Source organism: Acanthopagrus latus, chromosome 20, assembly GCF_904848185.1.
Source record: "Acanthopagrus latus isolate v.2019 chromosome 20, fAcaLat1.1, whole genome shotgun sequence".
NCBI lineage: Eukaryota > Metazoa > Chordata > Actinopteri > Spariformes > Sparidae > Acanthopagrus > Acanthopagrus latus.
In genome coordinates, this window is record NC_051058.1 from 7,247,723 (window position 1) to 7,271,792 (window position 24,070).

Genomic DNA, 24,070 nt, shown 5'->3' on the forward strand with positions numbered 1-24,070 from the left:
TTGCATTAGTATGAATAAATAAGCAACAATCAAGTCTTTTTTCCAATGGTACAAACATACTTTATTGTACAATTAATTTATTGGCAAAAAACAATCAGACCACCAAAATAACTTAAAAAAAGAAACTAATGAAAATGGAGCAACAGTTATTTTTGCTTTCTCTCAGCAAGCACCAAAATTGTTAACAAGAAGAACAAAAAAGTGGTCAAAGATTCCATTTGAATACTAAACAAATATTTAAATAGTCTTATTTCCAGTCTCTTTTAAGGAGAAGAAATGATTAAAACATAACTATTTGTTCAGTTGCCATCGGTTTGTACAGTGATTCAGTATGTTTACAACTATATTCATGTACATGAAACATTTCTTAAAAAGGATGGTATAATATACTCCGCGGCCTCCCCAGGGCAAACTGAATGACTGTCTGCAGTGTCTTTTTGCATCACCATAACATCTTTAATACAAAACAAAACGTGTTTTTATCTAATAATTCCTGTAGCTTCAAGTTTTATTTCCAAAAAATAAAATTAAATAATATATCTATATATAAAAGACAGTTTTTCCTTGTTTTTCTTATAAAATAAGTCTCAAGATATATTGCCACCTGGTTCTGATGCGTCCCCTCCCCATACCCAGCAAGCCCAACATTTTGAGAAAAATAGTGAGTATGTGAATAATGTGTCTTCAGTCCTCTCCATAAAAAGCTAAGTGACCAAATTTAAACTCTTTCATATCACACCTCTAATCAACCTCTGCATCGGCTCGACTTCATGTGGATTTCATGTCTACATTTTGAGATTGTTCAGGTGTGTGACTTGTTGCAATAACCCCTCCCTCCCCAAAACCTTGTCAAAAATACACAGAAAAAGGCGCATTGGTGCTTGTGACCTACTACACCCCATACTGTACCTTTTAGAAAAAAATCTCAATACTGTACAGTAGCTCAGGAGTACTTTTTTTTTCTTTTACAGATACAGCAAATATCCAATCAAACAAGAGGGGAAACGAGCAGCAGAAAATAGTTTCTCTGCTCATAAGGTTTTAAAGTATGTACAGATTTGTTTTTTTTGTTTTTTTACATCTTTCACTTTCATTACAAAAAAAAACAGTATCTAAGTCCACCATTTCTTACTTTGTACAGTACTAACATTGAATTAAATCTTGTGGCTGAGAGGCAGTCATGAGGAACCAAGGGGAAGAAGAGAAAGGACTGCTGAAAGGGAAACCGTTGCGGGGCGGGGGGTGAGGATACAGGCAGGATTCTCTTAAACCTCTGCAGCCCAAAAAACAGACAACTTTCTCCATGTCACAGTTCATAAACAAGGTTGTAATATATGTACACGCACAACCTTTTAACATCAGCCAGCTGGAAACAGGAGCACAATACACCTCTGACAGCTAGACCATCGGACATCAACAGTTCATCCCTCCATTTTGAGCAGGGGTGGGGGGGTGGGGGGCTGAGGTTCAGGGTAGGGAACGTGTGCACATTCATAGAAGAACTGAAGATGGAGGGTGGAGAGGTGGCCCACAGGTGCAAGGATTTGTTCTGCGGATCTGGTCATCATTTGCAGAAAAATATGACCAAACCCACGGTCATTGTCACCCCACTCCCCAGAACACTGTTGAGGTTTAATTTCAACCTATAAACCCTGTCAAAAAAGAAGTAAACTATGAAACCTGGCAAAATCAAACTGCATTTACAGAACTCTCCCTCCCACCTATCAAATTAAATAAATTCTTTATGAGTGAATTGTTGCAGTCGCAGTAAAATGTACATTTGCTGTGAAAACTGTCCAGAAGATGACTCCCGTAACAGAAGATATGTTGATGCTTGTTTTTAATGATCCATCAAGGGAAAAAATAATAATTCAGAAATAAAATATACTTAACTCTCTGCAAAATAGATACAAGTATGCCTGGGTATTTGAAGAGGAAAACGGAACAATAAAAAAGGTACATTGTGTCAACTCACTAATTTTAGCCACATTTAAAATCTTAAAAATATTCATAAAAAGGCAAAATTCTCAGTCCCCAAAAATATTGTGTCATAGACTAAGGAAGAAGTATCTTCAACCTGAAACACTGCCCTTCCACCTTTTGTACACAATTGGCAAAAATATATAGATATATATTAACAGCAATAACTTACCATTGTTTTAATTTATTCATTTATTGACTTCTAAGATTTATGTTGCATCTCCCATAGGAAGGAAGCTTCAGTTCTTATTTATACATCACAAAAATATTTAAATAAAAAATAAAAACTTCTAAAACCCCAAAGCCGTAGTCCAACCTTGCTCTCATTTCATGGCAGTTTGTCGTTTGGGGCAACTGATCAGAGCATCCAGACAAAGAGACAGTATGGAGTCAAGGCTACATCAGGTCTAAACTGTTGTGGTTAATGTTCGTTCCCAGCTCCTGGTTGTTGTTGCTGCTGTTATTATTCCCACCCAACATGTCCGACTGTCCTGCCTGCCCACTATGCATCCCAGTCATCCCGCTCAGCTGGGACATGATGGAGGACTGGTCTGAACTGAACTGACTGGGATCTACAGAACTACCCTGCTGCTGAGATAATGCCTGCTGCTGGGACTGTGGAGGTTGGGGTGGTGCCATACTGGGGTGGTGTTGGCCTAGGTGGCCTGGGTGGGGTGAGCCAGTCTGGGTCTGAGGGGAGATGCGATGAGGTGAGGGTTGAGGCTGCGGTTGGGAGGAGGGCTGCATGCGCGGGGACGGGCTGGAGTGCGGAGGCTGTGACTGCGGCCTTGGCGATGGTTGAGGTGACCTGACCTGACTGCTGAGTGAGCCTGCCGGACCAAGTCCTCCCTGGCCTTGGAGATGGGGGTGAGGGGACTGCGCCATCTGCTGTTGGGGACTCATGGGACTGCTGTGTTGGGCTGGAGAGCCCCCACCAAGGTGCTGCTGCTGCAGGAGCCTCTGGTGGATATTCTGGTGAATCATGCCTTGGGAAGTTTGCGACAGTGGGGGCCCGCCACCAGCTCCACCTTGTTGTTGTTGCCCCTGTCCTGGTCCACCTTGTCCAGGCTGGAGTGGAGGTCCCCCTGGTCCTCCAGTACCTCCACCAGGCCCTCCATCCTGTCCTTGATGCCCGCCTATAGAATTTTGTTGCTGCTGTTGTTGCTGCTGCATCTGCATCTGATGCTGAAGCCTCTGTTGGAGCGCTGCAGCTACCTGTGACATGGAGTTGGGGTAGCCCTGCTGCTGGCCTAGCTGTCCTGGTCCACCCTGTGGCCCTCCTTGTTGCTGGGGACCCCCAACAACTCCACCCCCAGGCTGGGGTTGAGAAGAGGGGGGTATCCCTGGTTGTCCCTGGCCAGGTTGCATGAAGCCTTGCTGGCCTGGCTGCTGCTGGAGTCCTTGAGGTTGCTGAAACTGTCCATGGCTCCCCATCTGCTGTTGCTGCTGCTGTTGTTGTTGTTGTTGCTGCTGCTGCTGCTGTTGTTGCTGCTGCTGCTGCTGTTGTTGTTGTTGCTGCAGGTGTCGTCTCATCAACAACTCTCTGAACTGTGGACTCATATTAGTCATGTTGCCTTGTTGCCCTGTTTGCATTGCTCCCTGTTGTTGTTGCTGTTGTTGCTGCTGTTGTTGCTGCTGTAATGCAGCAATTTGCTGTTGCTGTAGATTCCCAGGCAACATTGGGCGCTGCTGCTGCTGCTGCTGCTGTTGTAGCTGCTGAAGCTGAGCCATGGTGGGCATATTCCCTCCACCTGCTCCACCCTGAACCATGTTCATCCCCGGCTGTCCTGCCTGGTTCACATTAACCTGCTGTTGTCCATCCATGTTAGCCAGCTGGTTAGCCCCGGGCCCTCCAACACCAGACAACCCTCCAGCAGCCCCCTGGAACCTCACACCTCCAGGGGCCCCTTGTGGAGGCCCTCCTCCTCCAGGGCCACCCTGACCACCCTGATACCTGGCTGCTCTCTGTCTGATAAAGGCGGCCATAAGAGTTGGGTTGGAACGAAGGATGTTGAGGACTTGCTGCTGTTGGAGGGGGGAGCTGGGAGAGCGCAGTGTTCTCAGGAGGTCTTGTAGTGCTGCCTGGGGTAGGTTTCCTGATGCAGCTGCGCCTGCTAGTGCAGCAGGTACTCCTGCTGCCCCTCCTGATACACCCATTACTTGCATCAGCCCACGGTTTCCCGGTTGTGGCTGTTGCTGATTCATCGGCTGTTGCTGAGCAACTGCTGGCTGCTGCTGTGGTGCCATGTGACCCATCATGCCTGGTCTTTGTTGCGGGTTCATGGCTGGTCCCCCAGCACCCCACTGCTGGTTCGCTGACTGAAGTTGTCCACCTCCCTGCTGGACTTGTTGAAGCTGCTGCTGAACTTGAGGAGGCAATTGTGACTGAGGGCCACTTTGCTGCATCCCTGCTAGCATTCCCTGTTGCTGTGGGTCTAACATAGTCCTGCCAACAACTCCCTGAGCCTGGGGGGGCATGCCCTGGGCCCCAATGTGGGGCATGCCCATCTGGGCCTGGGTGTTCTGATGGTGAGGATGTGGGGGTATCATGCCCCCCTGACCCAAGCCACGAATTTGGGCCTGGGCCTGAGCCATCTGTCTCTGTGACTCTGCTAGGCGCTGGATTTTTAAGGCTGTCTCTACAGCAGCAAGAGGGGGCCCTTGCTGCTGACCTTGTCCTGGCATGGAGCCCTGGCCCTGGTTGGGCTGTTGTTGCTGCTGGGGTGGGGTGGCTGGACCCAATCCAGGTTTGCCCAGGGACTGGTGGAGAGGGGAAGCTCCAGGGGGTCTGGGGTTGTACGGAGGCAAACCACCAGGGTGCTGCTGCTGCTGGAGTTGCTGGACATTAAGAGGCTGCTGTTGGAGCTGAGGCACCATCTGCTGCTGAGGAGAGTTCATCATCCCCCCTCCACCTCCACCACCCACTTGCTGAAACTGATGGAGATGGTGTTGCTGGGGCATGGCCCCACCTTGCTGCTGAACCTGCTGCTGTTGGACTGGAGCTCCCATTCCTCCCATTCCACCCATCCCAACTCCCTGCTGCTGGGGAAGTGCAGGCATGTTCCCTTGGGTGGGTGTCTGTGGAGTTGGAGGTTGTGTACCCACAGATGTAGGCGTGCCAGGACCAGTAGCTCCATTGTTGGCTCCTGGAGAGGGCAGGCCATTACCCCCCGGAGCTCCTCCAGGTGTGGGCTGGCCCACTCTCTGCATGCTGGCCATCCTCCTTCGTAGCATCTGGGCTTGCTGAAGCCTGTGCTGCAGCTGCTGCTGGCGGAGCTTGTGCTTGATGTTTAGGCAGAACGGGACTGGGCACTTGTTCTCCTGACAGTGCTTAGCGTGGTAGCAACACAATGCGATAAGCTGTTTGCAAATGGGGCAGCCACCATTGGTTTTTCTCTTGCAGCTTTTTGTGTGCTGAACAACACGTTTCATCTTCTGACAGGACGGTAGAGAGCAGTTGGCATTTCGACACTGGCAGGCGTGGACAAGGGACTGGATGCAACGCTGGATGCTGAGGCGTCGAGAATCTCCAGGGCTCTGAGTCGTAGCGGCAGACTGGTTGCTGCTCTCGTCATCCAAACCAAGGCCTAACTTCTCCATCTTGTGCTCGTGGCCCTTAGTGTTGTAACATGTGATGCAGAGGTCGTAATCCTGTGGGGGATGGCATGAATAATGGTTAAAAATGTTGAGACGTGAAAATAAATTCCACAGGCTTCATATTTTCCTACAGGTTATCAAGAATCAGAACTACCAAAACAACTCTTTCCCATCTCACCTCACAGACAGTACAGTGGAAACGAGTCTCCACATGGTGCTTGCATTCGTTACAAGTGTAGACAAAGCGGTCCTGACTTTGGTTATGCAACTCCACCAACATGCACATGGAGCTCCACTTAGACCTCCTCAGCGAGCTGAACTCTAGGTGTTTGTCCCGAGCTATTGTCAAGAAAGCATCACGGCCATCCATGAGGTCACATGCCATAAGGCCATCAGGGTCGACAATAGGGGGCAAGGCATTTGCCATAGGGCCTGCAATCAGCCGGATCACAAAGAACACCTAGGACAGAAAAAAGATACAGGAGGGATGGGTGAAATGTGCTTATTAAACTTGAGAAAAATATGGAAAGTCAAGTCAATGATTGAGCCTTCCTTCAGTCCACTCTTTCCTCTCCTTCAGTTAAGTTGCCTGAGAGTGGTGAGATTTAGGTGTAAGTATTTATTTTTCTCATACCTCTTTGTGTTTTTCCATAGTAGCGTAAAGTTTCTGTGAGAGATCATTGGAGACATTTGGCATCCCTGGCTTCTTCTTATTGGCTCGGCTCAGGCTGCTCTTGTTCTTACTCGTCTTCTTGTTGTTCTTCTTCTTTGCGTTTTTACTGTCACCTTTTGAGTCCTGCACAAGAAAGAAGGGGTAATATCAATGACAGACACAACAACCTTTTTTTCAGCACAACACCACAGAGCAAAATGTATACTCATCAGGAACATATCGTTAAATCATAGCATTCGTACATCAATACTCTCATTGGAAGTGCTGTTCTCCTCCCGTTTCCTCTCCTCCTCCTCCTGCTCCAGCTCTTTGATGCTCTCCTCCAGCACATTGGGCCAAAAGTCACCCTCAAAGTAAGGCAACTCCTTGGCACTGGTCAAACGGTCCTCTGTAGCCTGCTTGAAGATATCCTTTTGGGGTAAATTGAAAATACAGTTAGTGTGTAGTGTTTTGTTTGGACGGTAATCAAACAAATAGTAACATCACCTATACCATTATACATATACTTTATCACTGTGCTTCTCGCAACTTCCAACCTCGAATCTCCAAAGTTACCATTCTCTAACACATGGCCTCTCTACCTTGTAATCGTGCACTATCCGCTCTGCCACAGCTTTGTCTAACATCTTCTTGTACCACTCCTGGAGGCGTTTGGGCTTTGGAATCTTCTGATCTGCAGGGTGACAGTGGAAGATGTAGTCATCCCCTTCACTGGGAGGGCAGGCCCAGATGTGCCCAGTGACGTACCTAAGGAGGACACGCCAAAAACAGTACACAATAAGCAAAACTGAATAAGCATTCAGATAGCTGTAAGTAAAAATAAATGTTTAAAATGAGGAGCACTACTCACCCCAACTTCTTGACATACTCCAAGTAGCCAATGAGGACTTCATGGTAGACTGCTGTTCTTAGACTGCGAGGCCGGAAGAAGTGTACGCTGTCCAGGTAGGATATGTATACTCGTCTGAGATGATGAAAGAAGAAATATTAATGTTTTAAGAAAACATTTCATTTTCAAGAAGCTACGTATTTAGTTATGCTTCTAATATTGAGGTGTCCTTACCTCTGGTTGGGCTGAGGGCAGTCAGATCCGTACTCTTGAACATGCATACCAAAAAAGCAGACTTCTGCTCCGTCAATGTCCTCAAATGCAAAAAGGGCTTTTGTCCTGTATGGAAATGACTCCGACATCTCTCCACTGTCCACAAATCTGTCGACAAAAACAAGAGTATAAACTTTGTGCCAGTAAAATAACAGAAAATATATCTGCATCACTCAAATCATAGCAAATTACTCATACAATATAAGTTCTTGAGATTGAATAACCCTACTATTTTAAAAATCCGCCTGAATGCAATTTGACAAATCTGTTCTATTCTATTTGACAAGAATTAAAACAGACATCTCTAACTATTGATGGGGAGAGCAGGATTTGTTAAAACTCAACTCGGACAATGTGTCTCTTACCTGGACTTCATGCCTGGTTTGACCTCTACAACTTTGTCAGAGACATGGACGACGCGGATGGTGACTTCTCCCGACTCTGGGTGGTTCTGTCGCTTAAGGAAGTCATTTATCCTATTCTCGAGGTAACTGCCCAACTTTGTCTGTGGCAACCCTGTGTAGGGAAGCCAGGCAACACATTTTAGTTTTAGTTTAATTATCTTAAAAACAGACAGAAAAGTAACTTAAAGCTATACGAAATCAGATTTGGAATTCTGCTTTATCCAAATACATATGTAGGTATACTAGTGACAAACTGTGCAAAGCCATTAAGTAACCAAGTTACAGTGTCAGAAAAACTACACTGAACTATAATTTTATTTGGTGTTGATTTTATACAATTCTCTGGCTAAGTAGTGATGGAACTAAAGTTGAAGACTGGTAAATGATGATATGAGATGATTTTGTGTGACAAGAATCTAAAATGAATAGGTTACAAGTCTAATACACCATGTTTCTGTATGAAAGGTGTACACACACATAAAACAGACAAAAACAGACAAACTGGATAGAAGAACAAGAAGTATCAAGCTTACTTTTGGCAGAATACTTGTTCTCTTTCCTTGTCTTATTTGCCTTCTTTAAGCAGCCATCACATACAAAACTGTAAACAAAAAAAGAGTTGAATTACATGTACTGAATTTGGCTTTTACCATTTCCAGTTGTTCTCAACTCAGGTTGTTTTTTGCTTAACATTGTTTGCCTCTCACCCCGCTGGCCAGATTGTGTCATTGTGCAAAACACAAATCTGATGCATCCTGCGCCCACAGTCCATACATTCAACAAGCCTGAAAAGGGGGACAGAGATGAACATACAAATTACACACTTTGGTCCTCTAAACAAAATTCCATTTCAGTTTTCTTCGAGAATGCTAAGATTTTATATTTGCAGATCAACTTACAGCTCAGGGTCCAGTGTGTCATTCTTCTTCTTCTCAAACTGTTCCTTGTTTATAGATCTGAAATTAATGAAGAGATGGTGTAACAATGTGTAGGATAACAAGAAGAAACTTTCAAACTACAGCAAGAAAAATACTGCTGTGAAAGTTATAATAGTCAGGTATGATTTAAGAGTTGGTGGCACATAGCTATACAATTAGGATAAGATAATTAAGGCCAGGGTAATCACTTTTCAAGTTGATACAAGAATTTTAAGCTGGGGTTATCTTGCTTTATACATGGACTATCACTCACGTCTGTGGCTGGGTGGGGTCGTCGCCCAGGGAAACCGTCTCTCCCTGGATCTCGTTGAAACACTTCTCGCAGAAGTGGTACCTGTTAGCAAGAAGCCCAAATGTTGGTGAACTACACCGTTCCCCACAGCACAGTCAATCACAGACAGCGCATGGGAGGGCAGTCACCAATTGGCACGGGACATGGGCATGGAAGGGTGCCACAAGTGGAGCAAGCAGGAAGTAGGAGCGCAGGACAGCAGAAGTCGTCATCACAACAGCCAGTCATGATTTTGAGGGGTGAGGGTGAGGGGATGGGTTTGGAGGTGCATGGTTGGTCAAGGCAAAAGCAAGCCAATGTTGATATCACAGCCATTGGAAGACAGACAAGTCATATGGACCGGGAACAAGAAGAGACGAACATCCAAGACAAAACACAGCAGAAAGCCGAAGCAAAGCACTGATTAGCAATTTGGACATGACAGGATGAGCAACAACAACAACCAACATCACAGTTGGCAGAGCAGGAGCAGAATCAACAGGGGCTAAACGTGAGGAGGGAACTGGAGCAGGAAGTTGCAGCACAGGACATAATGCAGACACTGAACAAATGTGAACAAGAAAGCACAGACGACTGCTCAGCTGTTCATTCATTCAAGCTGTTCATTTTAACGTCAGTCCTTTCACATTCCATTAAGGCCTTCATAGGTGTGTAAAAAAACAGCGACAGGAAGCACTTTTTTTTGCATTATTGCTGCATCTTCCTAAACGAATGTTTACTGTGCATTCAAAAGATCGTCTTGTGCAAATGCACACAGCACTAAAGAATCAGAACATTATCAGTGCTTTTGACGGCAAAGCTTTTTGTAAACACTTTTTTTTGTTTAAACATTCAGTGCTGAGGTGATATTTATAGTTTCATGACACCAAGAACAACTTAAAGAATGTGAGAGGAGAGGACCGACTGTTAAAATGCCAGTGCATTAGGTGCCAAACAAAGGTAAAAAACGGGGAACATGAGGTGAACGGAAGCGTTTAGAGAAACAATTTATACACTGATGACTTTGCAAGAGAAAATGAGAAATGGTATACAATTCAATGTATACTTTTTTGCTTAAATCTTTTAAAATGAATCCCATCTATAATCCCTTCCTCTTAAAGTGACCCATTCAAGCACCAATCTAGTTGTCCCTCCCCTATTAGTTTCCCTCCATACCTGTTCTGATAGCTGAAGTAAGCTGCGTCTCGGGGAATAGTGCACAGCTGCTTTCCGTAGCAGCACAGTGTCTGGGGAGAGAACTCCAGCTAATGGACAGAAACAAAAAAGGACATATTAATTTTCCAACTTTAGCGATGCTGACCTCAGCTAATCGAAGGTCAGCACACCTGTAGTTAACATTAACTGGTGCAACATATGAGAGTTTAGTCGAAACTTAAACATGGTTTTCCCAAAAAGATTTTACAGACTTTACGTGGAACTGCACTATTATAGTCCAACTGTTTTATGTTACCATTTATATTGGCAAAATAATGATTACAAGCTAAATGTAAGATTTGTATGGCCAAATATATTGACTGGGACATGAGCATCGCAAAATCCGTGATATTGTCAAAATGAAATATCATTAGTGACGACAGTCCTGCTGTGTGAGATGAACCTATATCCACATTATAACTGGAAAAACTCCCCCAGTGGAGTGCTTAAGCTCATTTGTTTTGGGCTTAGTTATGTAAAAAGTAATTAAAGCTACTTCACATTTCTGATTGTCTGACCCTTCAGCAGGCCTCTCATAATAAGGGCCAATCAGTTTTGTTATTTGTCTGCAAAACCAAAAATAGCAGAGTCTAATGAGAGCTGAAATGTGATATGGCGATGGTATGCCCAAGGCCAAATTTAGCTATGAACCCACTTCACTGCTTCCATGTTCAGATGTGAATGATGAGAGTTAATTTCTGTAGCTAAAACATAGTCAAAACATTTCTTCACACCTTCTCTAGACATATTCCATGTATAGACACATTCTCAATATACATAAAATCAAACACTCCATCTCAGCGGAAGGCTCTATTCACCTGATGGTGAGTTTACAGGCTGAACCGTACCAGAAATGTTGGTTCAGTGACTTTGAAAAAAGTTGAGGAAAGGCTGGGAAAATTAAAACTATTTGGGAGTTACCAGCCTGTCACTTTATCAAGTAAAGCTTTAAGATGGTGAGCAGAGCAGTACCATAAAATGCAAGAAAATAAAATAAGTTTAATGGTTGATAAAGGCAAATCAGCCTATTTTTAAATAATAATTCTCAAACTCAAAATCAACAAAAGACACCCTTTAAAGCTAAACATCCTCCCTGATTTTTTCCAACATTGCCCCTCACCAACACAGATTTCAAATTTCACCCATCTGGTGATAAGTCCAGCAATCTGTCTCACCTTCCTCCCACAACAGTAGCCAAGGCTCTGCATGACAGGATCAATCTCCTGCTCAAACACCTCAGCCAGCTTGGAGCAGTACTTGTAGACTCTGGATGTTTTGCGGTTGTATAGCCAGGCGTTGTTGAACATCAGCCAGATGTCATCCACATACTGCCAGGGATCCTGGTACTGACCTACAACCAAAACACATAGCAAAATGGATGACAGAGTGAGATAACTCCCCAAATTTAAGATTACAAATTTATTTACAACTTCACTGAATATGTATACACACATTTTGTTTAATCTTCGAAAGAACCAAAGCAAAGCTTAATGTGGTACCTGAAGATTCCCTGTTTAAATATTTGGCATCAAGTACAAACCTGTGTCCAGCTTCCGCTTGATAGTAGACAGGTCCATAGGGTTCTTTACTATCTCAAAATAGTCCTGCAAGAAAACAACAGGCATGTTTTACAGCTGAGCAATTGTAACTCTTGTGCCAGTTTCTGAGAGACAATTATATACACAAATAAAGCAGGAATGGTGGAAAGTAGATAATTGTAAATACACCACAAGTAAACAGCAGTCAAGACATGCTGGGCTTTCATCCAAGATCTCACAAAGTGAGGGAACAACACCAAAGGCAGTAGCAGTTTCAATTAAGCAAACGAGGAGAGGAATACAAGCAGAGAAATCCTGAACCATGACAGGGACAGTGCAGTTTAAAACAGGAACAAATACATCTCAGCGTCCGCAGGGATACATACAGGTATGCACAGCAGTTGTGGGTCCACAGGCATTCTGAAAGGCAGAGACTCTGGATCTTGTCTGTAGAGAGATTCAAGTGTGGGCATCAGGGCCTGACGGAGCTCCTCTGGCTTGAATACTGGGAAGAAATAAAAATCGGAGAAGAGAATGAAAACACTTGTATACATATACACACACACACACACACACACACACACACAGGGGGATAAGAAATTCAATATACATTGAGAAGTTTTCTGATAGAAACTTAAATCCTCCTTACTCTTCTTTTTCACTGTAGCCTGTGGTGTAGTTGTGTCCGATGTCTCCTCTTCCTCTTTCACCTCTTTCTTTACCTCTGGTTTCCTGTCTTCTGTCTTCACACTGGCCATCGGCGTTGTTGTCGATGTATCCATGGGAACTCCTTTACCTCCCTCTCCAGGACACTCTTCCTTTTTCACCTCTGATTTCACAGGTTTTTCTTCTGTTTTGAGGTTGCTGAGCTTGCCTCCTTTGGAGCAGCTGCCAGTATCACTCTCCTCCTCCTCATCCTGCTGCTTGACCTCCATCTTGGGGTCAAGATTGCCGGCTGAAGTGTTCGACTGTGGCTGCTGGGAGGAAGTGTCCAGGCTGCTGACAGAGGCTGGAGTCAGGGCCTGACTGTCTGCTGGAAATGAACCCTTCTGGGACAGCTACAGAGGGACAAAGTAACAAAGTCAGGTGCATAGAAATAATGAATATAACAGTGATACACAAGAGTGTACAAACTATTAAATGACAGGTAACATTGACAAGTTTATGGTCTTGAGAAATGTTTGGTCTCATGATAAAGACTGAGCAATGTACGAGGAAGAGGAAGATGAAAAAAAACCTGCAGGACATTAACTACAACAGGATCAGTAAGATCTGTGGAATAAGGTGGAAATGTGTAAGATTATAATAGGTTAAATCCCACTGACCGGAGTGCGTGGCAGCTGGGCACTGTGCGGCGTTGAGCTAGAGGCCATTCCAGGGTGAGACGGAGTGGTCGAACCAGCTGGCCCCATGTGCTGCTGCTGGAGGGACTTATTGGAGCCGGGGCCCTGGCCGTGTTGGCTCTGCGGGGGAACTGAAGGTGGAGCCAGCTGTGGTGCATTAGGGGTGTGAGGCTGTGGGGTCTGGGACCCAGCGTGTCTGGGGGGTGTTTGGTGAGGAGTAGGAGATCGGCTATGAGCAGGGGAGGGCGAACTGCCGCGCATGGCAGCCAAATGGGGGATGGAGTTGGGCTGCTGGTTTGTGTTCGATGGAGTCATTGAGGAAGCAGGGGCTCCAACAGCTGAGTTGGGACCTCCGCCACCCACGCTCTGAGGACCCATGGGCCCCACTGATGGGACACTACCTGGACCACTGGCTGAACCTGGCTGTGCTAGAGGACTAGCAACTGGATGAGAGGGTGGGGTGCCCATCTGCGTCTTATGATAGAAGAGGATGAAGAGAGGGGTGAAAGAAGGGAGGGTTGCAAAGATAGAGTGTCAAGAAAATGAATAGTTCAAGAAGAATATTAAGCATTTATAATCACTCTCAGAGGATTACCTCTAAATTCATAATGTGCTACAACCTACAAAAATGCCCAAGGAGAAGAAGTTGTTTACCAAGTCTTCAGTGTTTAAATTTAGACATTTATACTGTAGGAAAATGTTTAAGAACTGTTATACACTTTATACAATACACTTCTATTTGTAGGTCCTGGGTCAAAGCTATTCTCCCTAGGAGACCTATAGTGCTCTCTGATGGCACAGAAAAGACTCATTTGCTGTACCAGGTGGTCCTGGTCAACACCTGCATTTTAAACTTACATCAACTTCCTACCATTACAAAAAATAGACTACAGAACATTTTTTTCTAAATGAATATTTGTGCTTCAGTATTAACAATTTGCTACAAATCTAACATTAAAAGAAACAGGAAAAAGAACTTCATGCCCGCTTACCTGTGCAATGCCTGCCTGGGCTCCGGATTGACCCATCCCAGGCTGGGCTGCTCCGACTCCTGGTCCTGAGCCCGGAAACTGACCCTGCGATAGATACTGATTCTGAAGCTGGTTGACATTGGGTTGCCCCATCCTAGGTCCGACCATTCCCATCTAGTATTCAAGGTTAAAAGGGCATGGGAAGGGTTCTTAGACAGGTTTATGCAACATTTTCTGCCAAGCCTTTTGAATAGTTGGGGTAGCATTTTGTAAGCTAGTTTGTAACAATTCATTTTCACCTCATTTAAATTCCACTGTGTATGAAAAATCTGAGGGCACCCAAGTACATTCTTAATTGTGTCTATGGGCACTTAAAAAAAACAAGACACTGTGACATATTGCAAGCTCACTACTGACCTGGTTGCCAGTTGCTCCCATGGGGAGAGGAGGCGTGGACCTCTGGCCCATAGACTGCATACCCATCTGATTGAACTGATTCATACCTGACAAAAAACGCACGGAATATTAAGATACAACACACAACATTTTATGTGTTAATATAGGTATATAATGTATTTTGTTCTAAAATAGATCCCATAAATGTGCAGGGAGGTTTTTATGTGTTTAAGTGTTCTGAACACAGTGCAGTATCATCACGTTGCTGACTGAAAGTAAGATCTAAGCTGATACAATACACACAATGCCTATGATTCTTTACCTGGGCCTTGCATCCTATTGACCATTTGATTGGGGCCAGTTGGTCGCACCATTGACGGGTCAGGGAGGGGGCCGTCTGTAAAAATAGAGATACAAGATTGAGATAATCAACCTCTCACTGTGAGAACTGGGAGGAGAAGATTTGGAAACACCCCAACCAAGCATGTGTGGAGACAGACAAAATCTGGAATGTTTCATCCTTTTTATCAAAAGATCCGTGGGACACTTCATTAATAATGTGTGTCAAATCTGACCCAAATCAAGACACAGACAATACCAGGCAGACTGACACAAGTTTCTCTATTTAGAAGACCTAACATTACCAAAAAAAAAAAAAAACACTGGACAAGAAAATGCATGGGAAAAAGATCAAAGGAATGAATCAGATAGATGTCTACTCCCCCTCTCAGCTAAAACAAAACTTTGCAAAAAACAAGCTGACAAGTCTTTAATCTCAATAAATTAAGTAAGGGATATAAAACAATGCTAAAATGTCACATTCTGTTGGATTAAATCATCATCAGTCTACATATACACCATGTCCACTTACTCGGAGGCAGTCCAGTGGGGGGCTGACCCATGCCAGTCGGACCGATGCCCAGACCCTGCTTCTGGAGCCGGGTCCGCCTCTTCTCCTCCAGCTCCTTCTGGATCTTATAGATCTTCTCCGCTAGCAGGTGATAGTACTCAGCCTATTAAAAAAGAAGGTAACAAAATGAAGACACTGTGGCAACAGTAAAGGTCTTAAACATAGAGGAGCAGGAGAAAACAACTATTTGAATATCTACTGTTGAAACAAAACTACAGTAAAAGTTCCCTGTGGACCTCTTATTAAGGAAAAGGGGGTTGTGGCAGTATAATGTATGAAAAAATGAAAAACTTGAGTTTAGAAGTAGTTCAGCTGTTGGGCTCCAATGCTCTAGGTCTTTATCCATGGCCTACAATGGCATATTGAGTAAAATTTTAAATTTTTAGGCTCAATTTATGGGAGAACAAGTGGCAGGCACCCAGCAGTTTCCCCTTTTTTTCTGAAACTGAGGAGACCAACTTACTCTACTGTTGGCTGACTCATACATGTCTCCCTCAACCTTTCTGGCATATGCCACCAGGTTCTCCATTCGACGATCCTTGAGGGCAGCAGGATCTGGAGTTGGAAAGATGGCCTGAACACTGTGGGTGGAGAAACAGAGATGAGAAGGAAAAAGGAATGCGTTAGCTCCTGTATTTGTTTATTTGTGCATCTAAACCTTAATCATAGGCCCTGTGAGAGAGCTTCTATGTGGCTACCTCTGTTGTAGCTGGGGTAGCAACTCACTACCTGCTGTGTGAAGTGTCAGAGCACAGTCATAACCCTGCTGTTTAAGTTAACATTAGTGTTCATCAGCAATAAATATCTTGTCAAGCTCTGACTATAGTATAGTTATAAGCAGGTCCATGTGTTGCATTAATTGCACAGAACACGTAAAGAATCTCTAGCTCATATACAATGTACTGCAAGAGCTTGGTGTGTGTTAAGTGAATATCAGGATGTCATAATCACATGCTGAAAGGAAGTTTTGAAACAAAGAAGACCCATACATGCTTGTTTTGAACAGCAGTTTTTGACATTGGAAACACTACTTGAATTACTGTAATATACCAATATGATCACATTCTTGTTCAGAGCAAATAAAAATGCCGTCAGTGGTGGTACTTCTTTAATACTTACAGCTTGTGAACCAAGTGGTTTCGTAGGTCCTGCGTGATGTCTTCATGCCAACTTTTCCTCATGCCTGAAGCTGAGGGAGGGCCTGCTGTGGGCATGGAGCCGACCCCACTCGCATCATTCATCAGACTACAAGGGGTAGGAGGACACAATTTTAATTCTCATCTTCTTATAATAACATAGATGGTGTCCTGCTGGTTTGATGCCGAACTGATTAGAAATACCTATCACAGAGCTCAAGATTTTGAGTGTTTTACTCAAGGTATCAGCAAAATGGCATGTTACGGTGTTTGCGGTCCTTCTTACCCTTGGCTTGTCACGTTGAGGTGCATCATGGTATCCTGCAGCAGGCTGGCTTGTTGGTTCTGAGTGGGAGTTCCCACACCTCCATTTACTCCCATAGGATTTGTACCTATGCATAAAAAGTACAGGGCATTATTTAATCATTAGTTTTAAGTATGTATTCCTTTCCTATTGATAATAGCACAGTTATATATCTATCTCTGCAACATGTACCTTGTAGTGTAGTTAAGTTACATGGCATCAAAAACATATCTGATCAGACTGCTATATCTCTTATCTCTATATCTTTGGGCTCTTTGAAATATGCCTTTAGTGAGTACATTTTAGAGTTCCTTCTGGAGAAACAACCACTGAAACGTAAGTTGAATTCCCACTTTTAAAACAAAAAATACCTGGAGAGTGAAATAAGTGAGTATGCAAATTTCCAACCTAACTCACCCATTGGGTTTAGAGGCCTCAAGCCTGCCTGGCCTTGGAGGCCTTGGTTGGACATATTAGGCTGGCCGGTCTGAGCCTGGACCTGGTTGCCCTGGTAGGTGAGGCCCAGAGCTGCATAGGCTCTTTCTATGGAGCTGGGGTCGATCTGGCTCGGCGGGTTGAGGTTGGGAGTAGTTGGTTGGCTACCAGGTACTGCTCCAAGGGAGCTGCCCAGACCTGCAGCAGCACTGCCAAGTAGAGCTGTGAGGGCATAAGAAGAGGAGAGGTGATGGTTATACATCTGACCTGTTCACATACATACATAAACTGTGACTGAATATTCACGCAAAATGCAGCCAAAGATCATACTGCAAGTAAAATTAAATAATAATGCCAAGGTTTGCAGGTTCACATCGAGCAATATATTTGCAAAAGTTACATAAAATGAGACAAATTGGTAAGAGCATTTTGTAGTGAGAAAAAAGGGAATGTATGGCGTTGTTTGGTCAGATACAGACACTCACACTGCGGGTTCCTCTTGTCCCCAGCATTCTTCAGCGGCAGGCAGACAGGACAGTCGTGTCGTGTACAGTTCTTCCAATGGGAGATTATCTGCCTTGATGATGCACAGTGAGCAACTGAGGAGGAAAAGGGGCAGGAACAGTTGGGAAACCCAGAGGTAGAAGAACAAGTATGAAACAAAAGTGAGGTCAAAGAACAAAAGTTAAAATTGCCAGTGTCTGACCTAGAAACAACTGCTAAATCAGCACGACACAGAAAACTGTTGTCTAATGCTGCTGTTAATGTATCTTTTTACTACTACCCAGAGTTATAAAAATCTATCAAGAAGCATTCTCTCTGCAGTCACACACTTGTATAGCTTATGCCTTCTGTACCATTTGCCAAACAGCTATAGCGCCACATAGGCCATACCTATACCTTCACTTGGCCATTGTATTTAACTGCTCTCAGCTTGTCAATCTAGCAAATCAGTGTTAACACCAAATCTCTTCTCTGAGCATGCCAGGTGACATCAGCCCAACAGAGCTTACAATTACAATCATCACAGTGTTGTTTCAGAATAAACTATGCTGGCTCAACCCATTATAATGAAGAAAAATGTCAAAAATCTGATGAATTCCTTATGTTGATATTATATTTTCCAGACAACAATGGATTTCTAGTATTATGCAAAGTGGGATGCAGACAACATTAGCTAAATGGATAAATAAAGGGTAATTATGAGGTTTGTTGGCCAAGATAAAGTAACCCTGTGTTAGCCATGATAATGTTCAAATATCTCTGTACAGCCTGCCATCATAGCTATCCGCTGAGTACAGGAGCATGCAGCATCCCTTCCACTAACCCTGACAGGATTTGCCAGCCTGGCAGTGAGTCATGTGGTTGAGGACGTTCTTCATAGTGCGACAGTGGGGCAGGTTGCACTGACGGACTTCACCATTGGCCTGCTCCCGCCGCTGGCACTTGTGTGCATGAAGCAGGAGTACCAGTTGTTGCTGGATAAGCTTGCGCTTCTCAGGGTCAGCTGTGGGTGGTGCTCCAGCTGCAGCAGATGCTGCAGAAACTTGGGTACCTGGACCAACCAGACCTGCCTGAGCATTGGGCACCATCCCTGAGGCGCCTCCCACAGGGGTACCAGAGGGACCACCCACACCCGTTTGTGACTGCTGGGAGCCCTGGTAAGTAAAGAGGGAGGGAATAAGAAGAGAGGGCATGGATCAGACAAGAGGTATAAATAAACAGGGAGTGGTAACGTAGAAGGTAATAGGGAGGGTGAGAGGAAGAAGATCATAAAAAGAGAGAAGAGGTGATGTTTAAATTAAAATAAGAGATGAGTGAGGTAAGTGAAAAGAGTACAGAGCAGTAAAGTGGAAAAAAAGAAGGGAGGGAAGAGGTGAAAGATAAGAGAAACATTTTTTAATGTATAATCACATCTGCCAACTTGGTAAAAGAACTGTAGTACAACTTATACTTGTATCTAACACACAAACATTTTTTCCCCAATCAGTTTGCACATGTTCCCTACCATGGCAGCCATTCCTTGCATGGGCTGGTTCTTCTTGTCTACATTGAACTGGGCCAGGCTGTTGGCCATGGGACCTTTGTTCTGGAGCTGAGGGCCCAGCCCTGCACCTCCCAGACCTTGATTGCCCTGCCCTGCATATGGACCACCAAAAGGGCCCCCTGGGTTCCCCATCATACCCATCTAGGAGTAAAAACAAGAGGGGAGTTGGTTAGAATTATAACAAACCATACAGAATAGAAAAGAATGATGCATCATGCAAAAAACAAGTTAACAATTAATGGTGTGGTGACAAACACACTTCACTGATGTTAAAAGTGATGGCTTTTCAACAGTGATGAACAGTATTTTGCATTCTGGCAGTTTGCAACATCATTTTCCAGTCCCTTCCAAGGATCTCAAATCTTGGGTGTTAACTGAGCAGGACCTGTAGATATGTCCTCACAACATGAACTTCATCAAAGCCAAGAAAGTTCAAGAAAAGATTTAATTTCACCAGTGGATATCAAATGTCTGTTTTCACCACTTGAATTGTCTATTGCTCAAACTCAACAGCCATCAAGTTACAATAATGAAGGGAGAAAGGCTACTTTTAAATTAATCAGCCAGGCTACAATATCAAGTAATGTGTAATTAGTATTTGAAAATCACCTTAAACTTTAGCAAACCAATTTCTTTCATCAACAGCAGTAACAATGGCTAGTGGAGTATGACAGCAACCTGACATAAATAGTCCCCCTTTTCTGCCTGCACACTGAGGGGGTTGTTTTTTTTTTAAAAAAAATCACTGATCTATTCATCTTTAGTATCTTTGTCTCTTTTTTCTTCCACCACCTTCACAAGTTCCAGTGCATTTTTATTCTATCTCTTCCTATACCTTGCCTGGAAACTCACTGCTTTTGATCTCTATGGCTAACTCAAACATCAGTGTCTCCACCACATTCATTCAGCAGTATCAGCCTGCCACTGCAACATTTCTTCTGTCACTCCTGTGGGACCGTCAATCACACAAGCAGAGCAGCTTTCCTTCACTTCAGCTGCAAGCACGAGCATGGTGTGTATTGCTCGGTTGTTAAAATACGTTCATGGAGCCAAAGAAATACTTTGGATTGAAAAAAAGCTAGAGTATACATTGATGTAGCTTAGGTTAAATGGAAAACAACAGCAAAATATAATTTGAAAATACTTTTTTTACTGACCTATCATTAATTAGATAAGTTGTTTTTTATCCCACGACTTACCAAACGATAAGTGTAAGCAATGATGATGCCTTTTATGATACTATGCACAAACTTTCCTAAATAATTCATGTTTCTCTTCCAGAAGTTAAGGTTTTGAGTATCAGTAAAGGTTTTTTACCAATTAAATGGAAGACAGCGGGAGTTCTACATGTGAGAACAACATTGAGCGACTACTTGGATAGAGGTTTTTTTTTTAAATTTTTACCCAATATGGCGTTTACTACATCACTGCATATACATTTAATCAAATTGCATACAATTGGCTAATATGCAATGTTTAAAACATGTCCACAGGAGAAGAACATTTCTATAATTAAAAGAAGTTCCTACCTTGTTCATCGCTCCAGGTTGCTGGCCTCTCATCCCGGCCTGGCCCCCAGCTCCCGGCTGTTGAAGGGTCTCAGCCAACAGGTTGCTGTTGCCACCCATCCCCTGATTCCCAAAGCCCATCCTGGGGGAGCCATTCATCACCTGGTTCCCAATCATGCCTGGCTGCTGCTGTCCATTATTTCCTTTTTGCTGCGCTCCCATCATGGCCCTGTTCATGCCACCCATCATTCCAGCAGCAGCGTTCTGTTGCTGCTGCATCATGTTGGCCTGCTGCTGAGGGGAAAGATGTTGCTGCTGCCCCTGGCCCATCATCTGTGGAGGCCCCTGGCTTGGAGATGCCTTCATGTTCGCCAGGTGTTGCCCCATGGTGGTGGGACCACCTGGGCTGCCCATGGCTCCTTGGTGCCCCTGTTGGGTGGAGGTGGGTGCGCCTGAACGCAAAAGTTCGGACAGCTGTTTGTGCTTGGCCACTGCATCCTGACCACCAGGACCCCCTCCAGGACCAAGCCCAAGACCCATTCCTCCCGGCCCTCCACTGCCTCCCCCAGGGCCTAGCCCTGCAGGTCCTGCTCCCAGTGTGGTGTGCAACTGGCTGAGGTCCCCACCATTGATCAGGCCAGATTCATTAGAGCTGATGAGCTCGTCTGGGAGATCATGCTCTAAGTCAAACAGTGAGCCGAAATCTAAAATGGAAAAGACATACAAAGTTTAGGAGGGGAAGACAATGACATGGGAGACAGGGAAAGGGTGAGAGGAGGACAAAAAGGGCCACAGCCATGTTAAGCTGGTATAATCCTTCATTTTTCAGCATGACTGACTGAAAATGCAATTGCATGCTTGTCATTAAAAACTGATAAAAGCAGTTTAGATGTGTATGACCAATTTTCTCACATCAGAATGAATAACATGCCATCACACACTACAACTGAACACTAAAGTACAGATGAGATCCAGAAGCAACTTGTGTGTGTGAGCATGAAGACTTATATGCAAACAAACCCGCCCACATGGCCTATTCGTACACAGAATCCTCGTCCAGTGAAATAATTCAACATGTTGGATAGACAGGTTTGCACAGACATGGTGACAAATTGACCATTTCATAGTAGTGACACGACAAAATGGAGCCACGTCACAAGAAAACACACAGCTTCGGTGATCAAGAAAGACGTGTGATGGGCATCACATATCTTTAAGTTGGACATCGTGACCAAAATAACCCTCGCCCCCCAATTTCTCACAGCACAGAATTCAGTCTTGATATCAGTTCTTCCATAAATCAGTCTGTATTCTAACACAGCTAGGAACCACCCAATCAACATTTATACATCAATAAGTTCCTCAAGACTTTTTTTTTTTTAAAGTAATAACACAATAATGTAGATCACAAAAGTTAATGCTTCAGATTTGTGGTTACAGGTCAGATAGGTTGAGTCAGCTAGAAGTCATCACTACAGGTTAACAACTGTGATGATCATGTGCCATTAGTGTTTGTTTTTTTTATTTGTTTTGATGAATTGTGACCATGTTAAATGATTAATCTAGAGTGGAAATTATCTGCATTTGATGATTTTAAGCACAAGACCAGAAATAAGTGTGCCAGAGGTATAACAATTTCATGTCTTGGGACTGTATTACTCACATTAACTACAAACGACCTGCATGGCAGGGTCACTGACAATCTGAGAAGGCAACACATGTGTGCAATAAAGTGCATCCTTTATCCACAGATCATTTTCTTTACAGCGCAGCTCTGATCGTCAGTATATAGCATGCAAGGTAACACAAATGTGTGCGACGTCTAAATGATTTACCCGTTACAGTCCCTTTCCCCAGATGTTGACTGCCACTGACAACCTTAGCTAAGTGCACAGCCTTATATGCAGCCGATCGTGGCAAAATGATTGAGTGAAAGATCAAGTAATACAATCTGGTTGACTGTTTCGTGCTTGGAGCAGCATTTGCTTGATAACTTGACTCGATGGTTAATATCGCAGTGGCTGGGCATGGCGCTGTCCATGCTCCACAGTTTTGTTCGCAGGCCACTATTCCAGCTGCTGTCACACGGCATCCACCAAAAAACACACCAACAATGGCAAATTGAGCTTAACAATCAGTCGGACCCGTGGGCCTAAATTTAGCTCTCACACAAGGCGATCCCCACCACCATTGGCAACCTCTGATTTCAGTAATACCATCAGCGGTAGCTAGCTAACGTTAGTTGGGAAAGGGTCCGAGTTATGATGGGGCAACACAACAGACTGTTTCAGACGTTAGAAGACTCAAAACTCAATTAACAGGATGGGGCTGGCTGTAGCTGACTATCAATATGGCAAAACTGGAAGAATACGAAAACTTTATCATAAGTTGGCTTGGCATTGCGCTTATTATCAGTCCGGCTAAAGTAGCCATTAGACACGGGACCGTCAGTTGAGTACCCGCATTCGGCTAGCCTAGCATTAGCCGAGTGGCTAACCTCAGCTACCTCCGGCTAAAATGGCTGTTAGCATGCGAGCTAGCTGGGGGAGCTCTTCTTCACGTCCGACACACACTCACTACTAGCAAGCTAACGTTAGCAAGCTACGACAAAAACAGAGGAGTAATCCCGCGTCTTCTTCCTCTTTCAAGTCAACCCAAGCCGCCCAAAAATAACAAACTGAACGAATAACACCGTAACAAATGATATCGTTAAACAATACTTACCATTTCCATCGCTGGCGGAGGCGGAAAGTGCCGGAGAGGAGAGTTTAGGCCTCTTGGCTGAAGGCGGGCCAGAGTCCAGAACGTTCTCGGCCATATTTTTTCGAAATAAAAATATATAAAGTATCCACAATTGCAGACGTTTTCACGCCGTTAGAAGCTCATTCCTTTTCGTTTCCAATATTGCGACTTTTCCCCCTCCTTTTGGGGGACTCAGAGGGGGAAAGTCCCGTGTACAAATTACTCCTCTTTCCCTAGGTTCGCCTCTCGATTTCAGCCTCGGCGTATATCAACCCCCCTCCCTCCCTCGTCGGATTTTTTGTTCTTTATAAATTTCTGCCAGCGGAGGAGGAGGGGGTCGGTGAAAGTAAAGAGGGAGACACACGCAGCGGCTTCCCTCTAAACTTACACAGCCTCTTCGGATGTAAATAAACTGTCCCCGCGTCTCTGTCCCATGGTTGCATCCGTCATTTCAACCTCCTTTCCAGCGGAGTCTGGATGGAGATAATGTCGGGCAGAAAAGGCTTGTTTGCCTGCGAAGTGATGGTGGTGCTGCTGGTGGCAGCGGGTAAGGATGAGGG

At 44.3% G+C, this 24,070-nt stretch overlaps 1 protein-coding gene across 5 annotated transcripts; it reads right to left on the bottom strand.

The window, feature by feature from the left end:
* Positions 1-34: 34 nt before the first annotated feature.
* On the bottom strand, positions 35-24,018 carry ep300a (E1A binding protein p300 a). Of its 5 annotated transcripts, none has more exons than XM_037080886.1 (31): positions 23,493-24,018; positions 20,790-21,472; positions 19,222-19,401; positions 18,541-18,871; positions 17,699-17,812; positions 17,196-17,435; positions 16,761-16,866; positions 16,458-16,583; positions 15,802-15,919; positions 15,300-15,441; positions 14,751-14,825; positions 14,450-14,535; positions 14,054-14,206; positions 13,044-13,535; positions 12,368-12,776; positions 12,105-12,223; positions 11,721-11,784; positions 11,356-11,531; positions 10,142-10,230; positions 8,948-9,058; positions 8,656-8,712; positions 8,464-8,541; positions 8,290-8,357; positions 7,718-7,868; positions 7,314-7,460; positions 7,101-7,214; positions 6,832-6,997; positions 6,493-6,660; positions 6,212-6,373; positions 5,756-6,037; positions 35-5,631 (listed from the first exon to the last, which is right to left on the bottom strand). In XM_037080886.1, the coding sequence occupies exons 1-31, from the start codon at positions 23,584-23,586 to the stop codon at positions 2,377-2,379; spliced, it is 8,556 nt and encodes a 2,851-aa protein (XP_036936781.1). In that variant the 5' UTR covers positions 23,587-24,018; the 3' UTR covers positions 35-2,376. The 5 variants fall into 5 exon arrangements, with proteins under 5 accessions (XP_036936781.1, XP_036936783.1, XP_036936780.1 ...); XM_037080888.1 differs by having other exon boundaries at positions 14,054-14,137; positions 17,693-17,812; XM_037080885.1 differs by having other exon boundaries at positions 17,693-17,812.
* Positions 24,019-24,070: the final 52 nt, after the last annotated feature.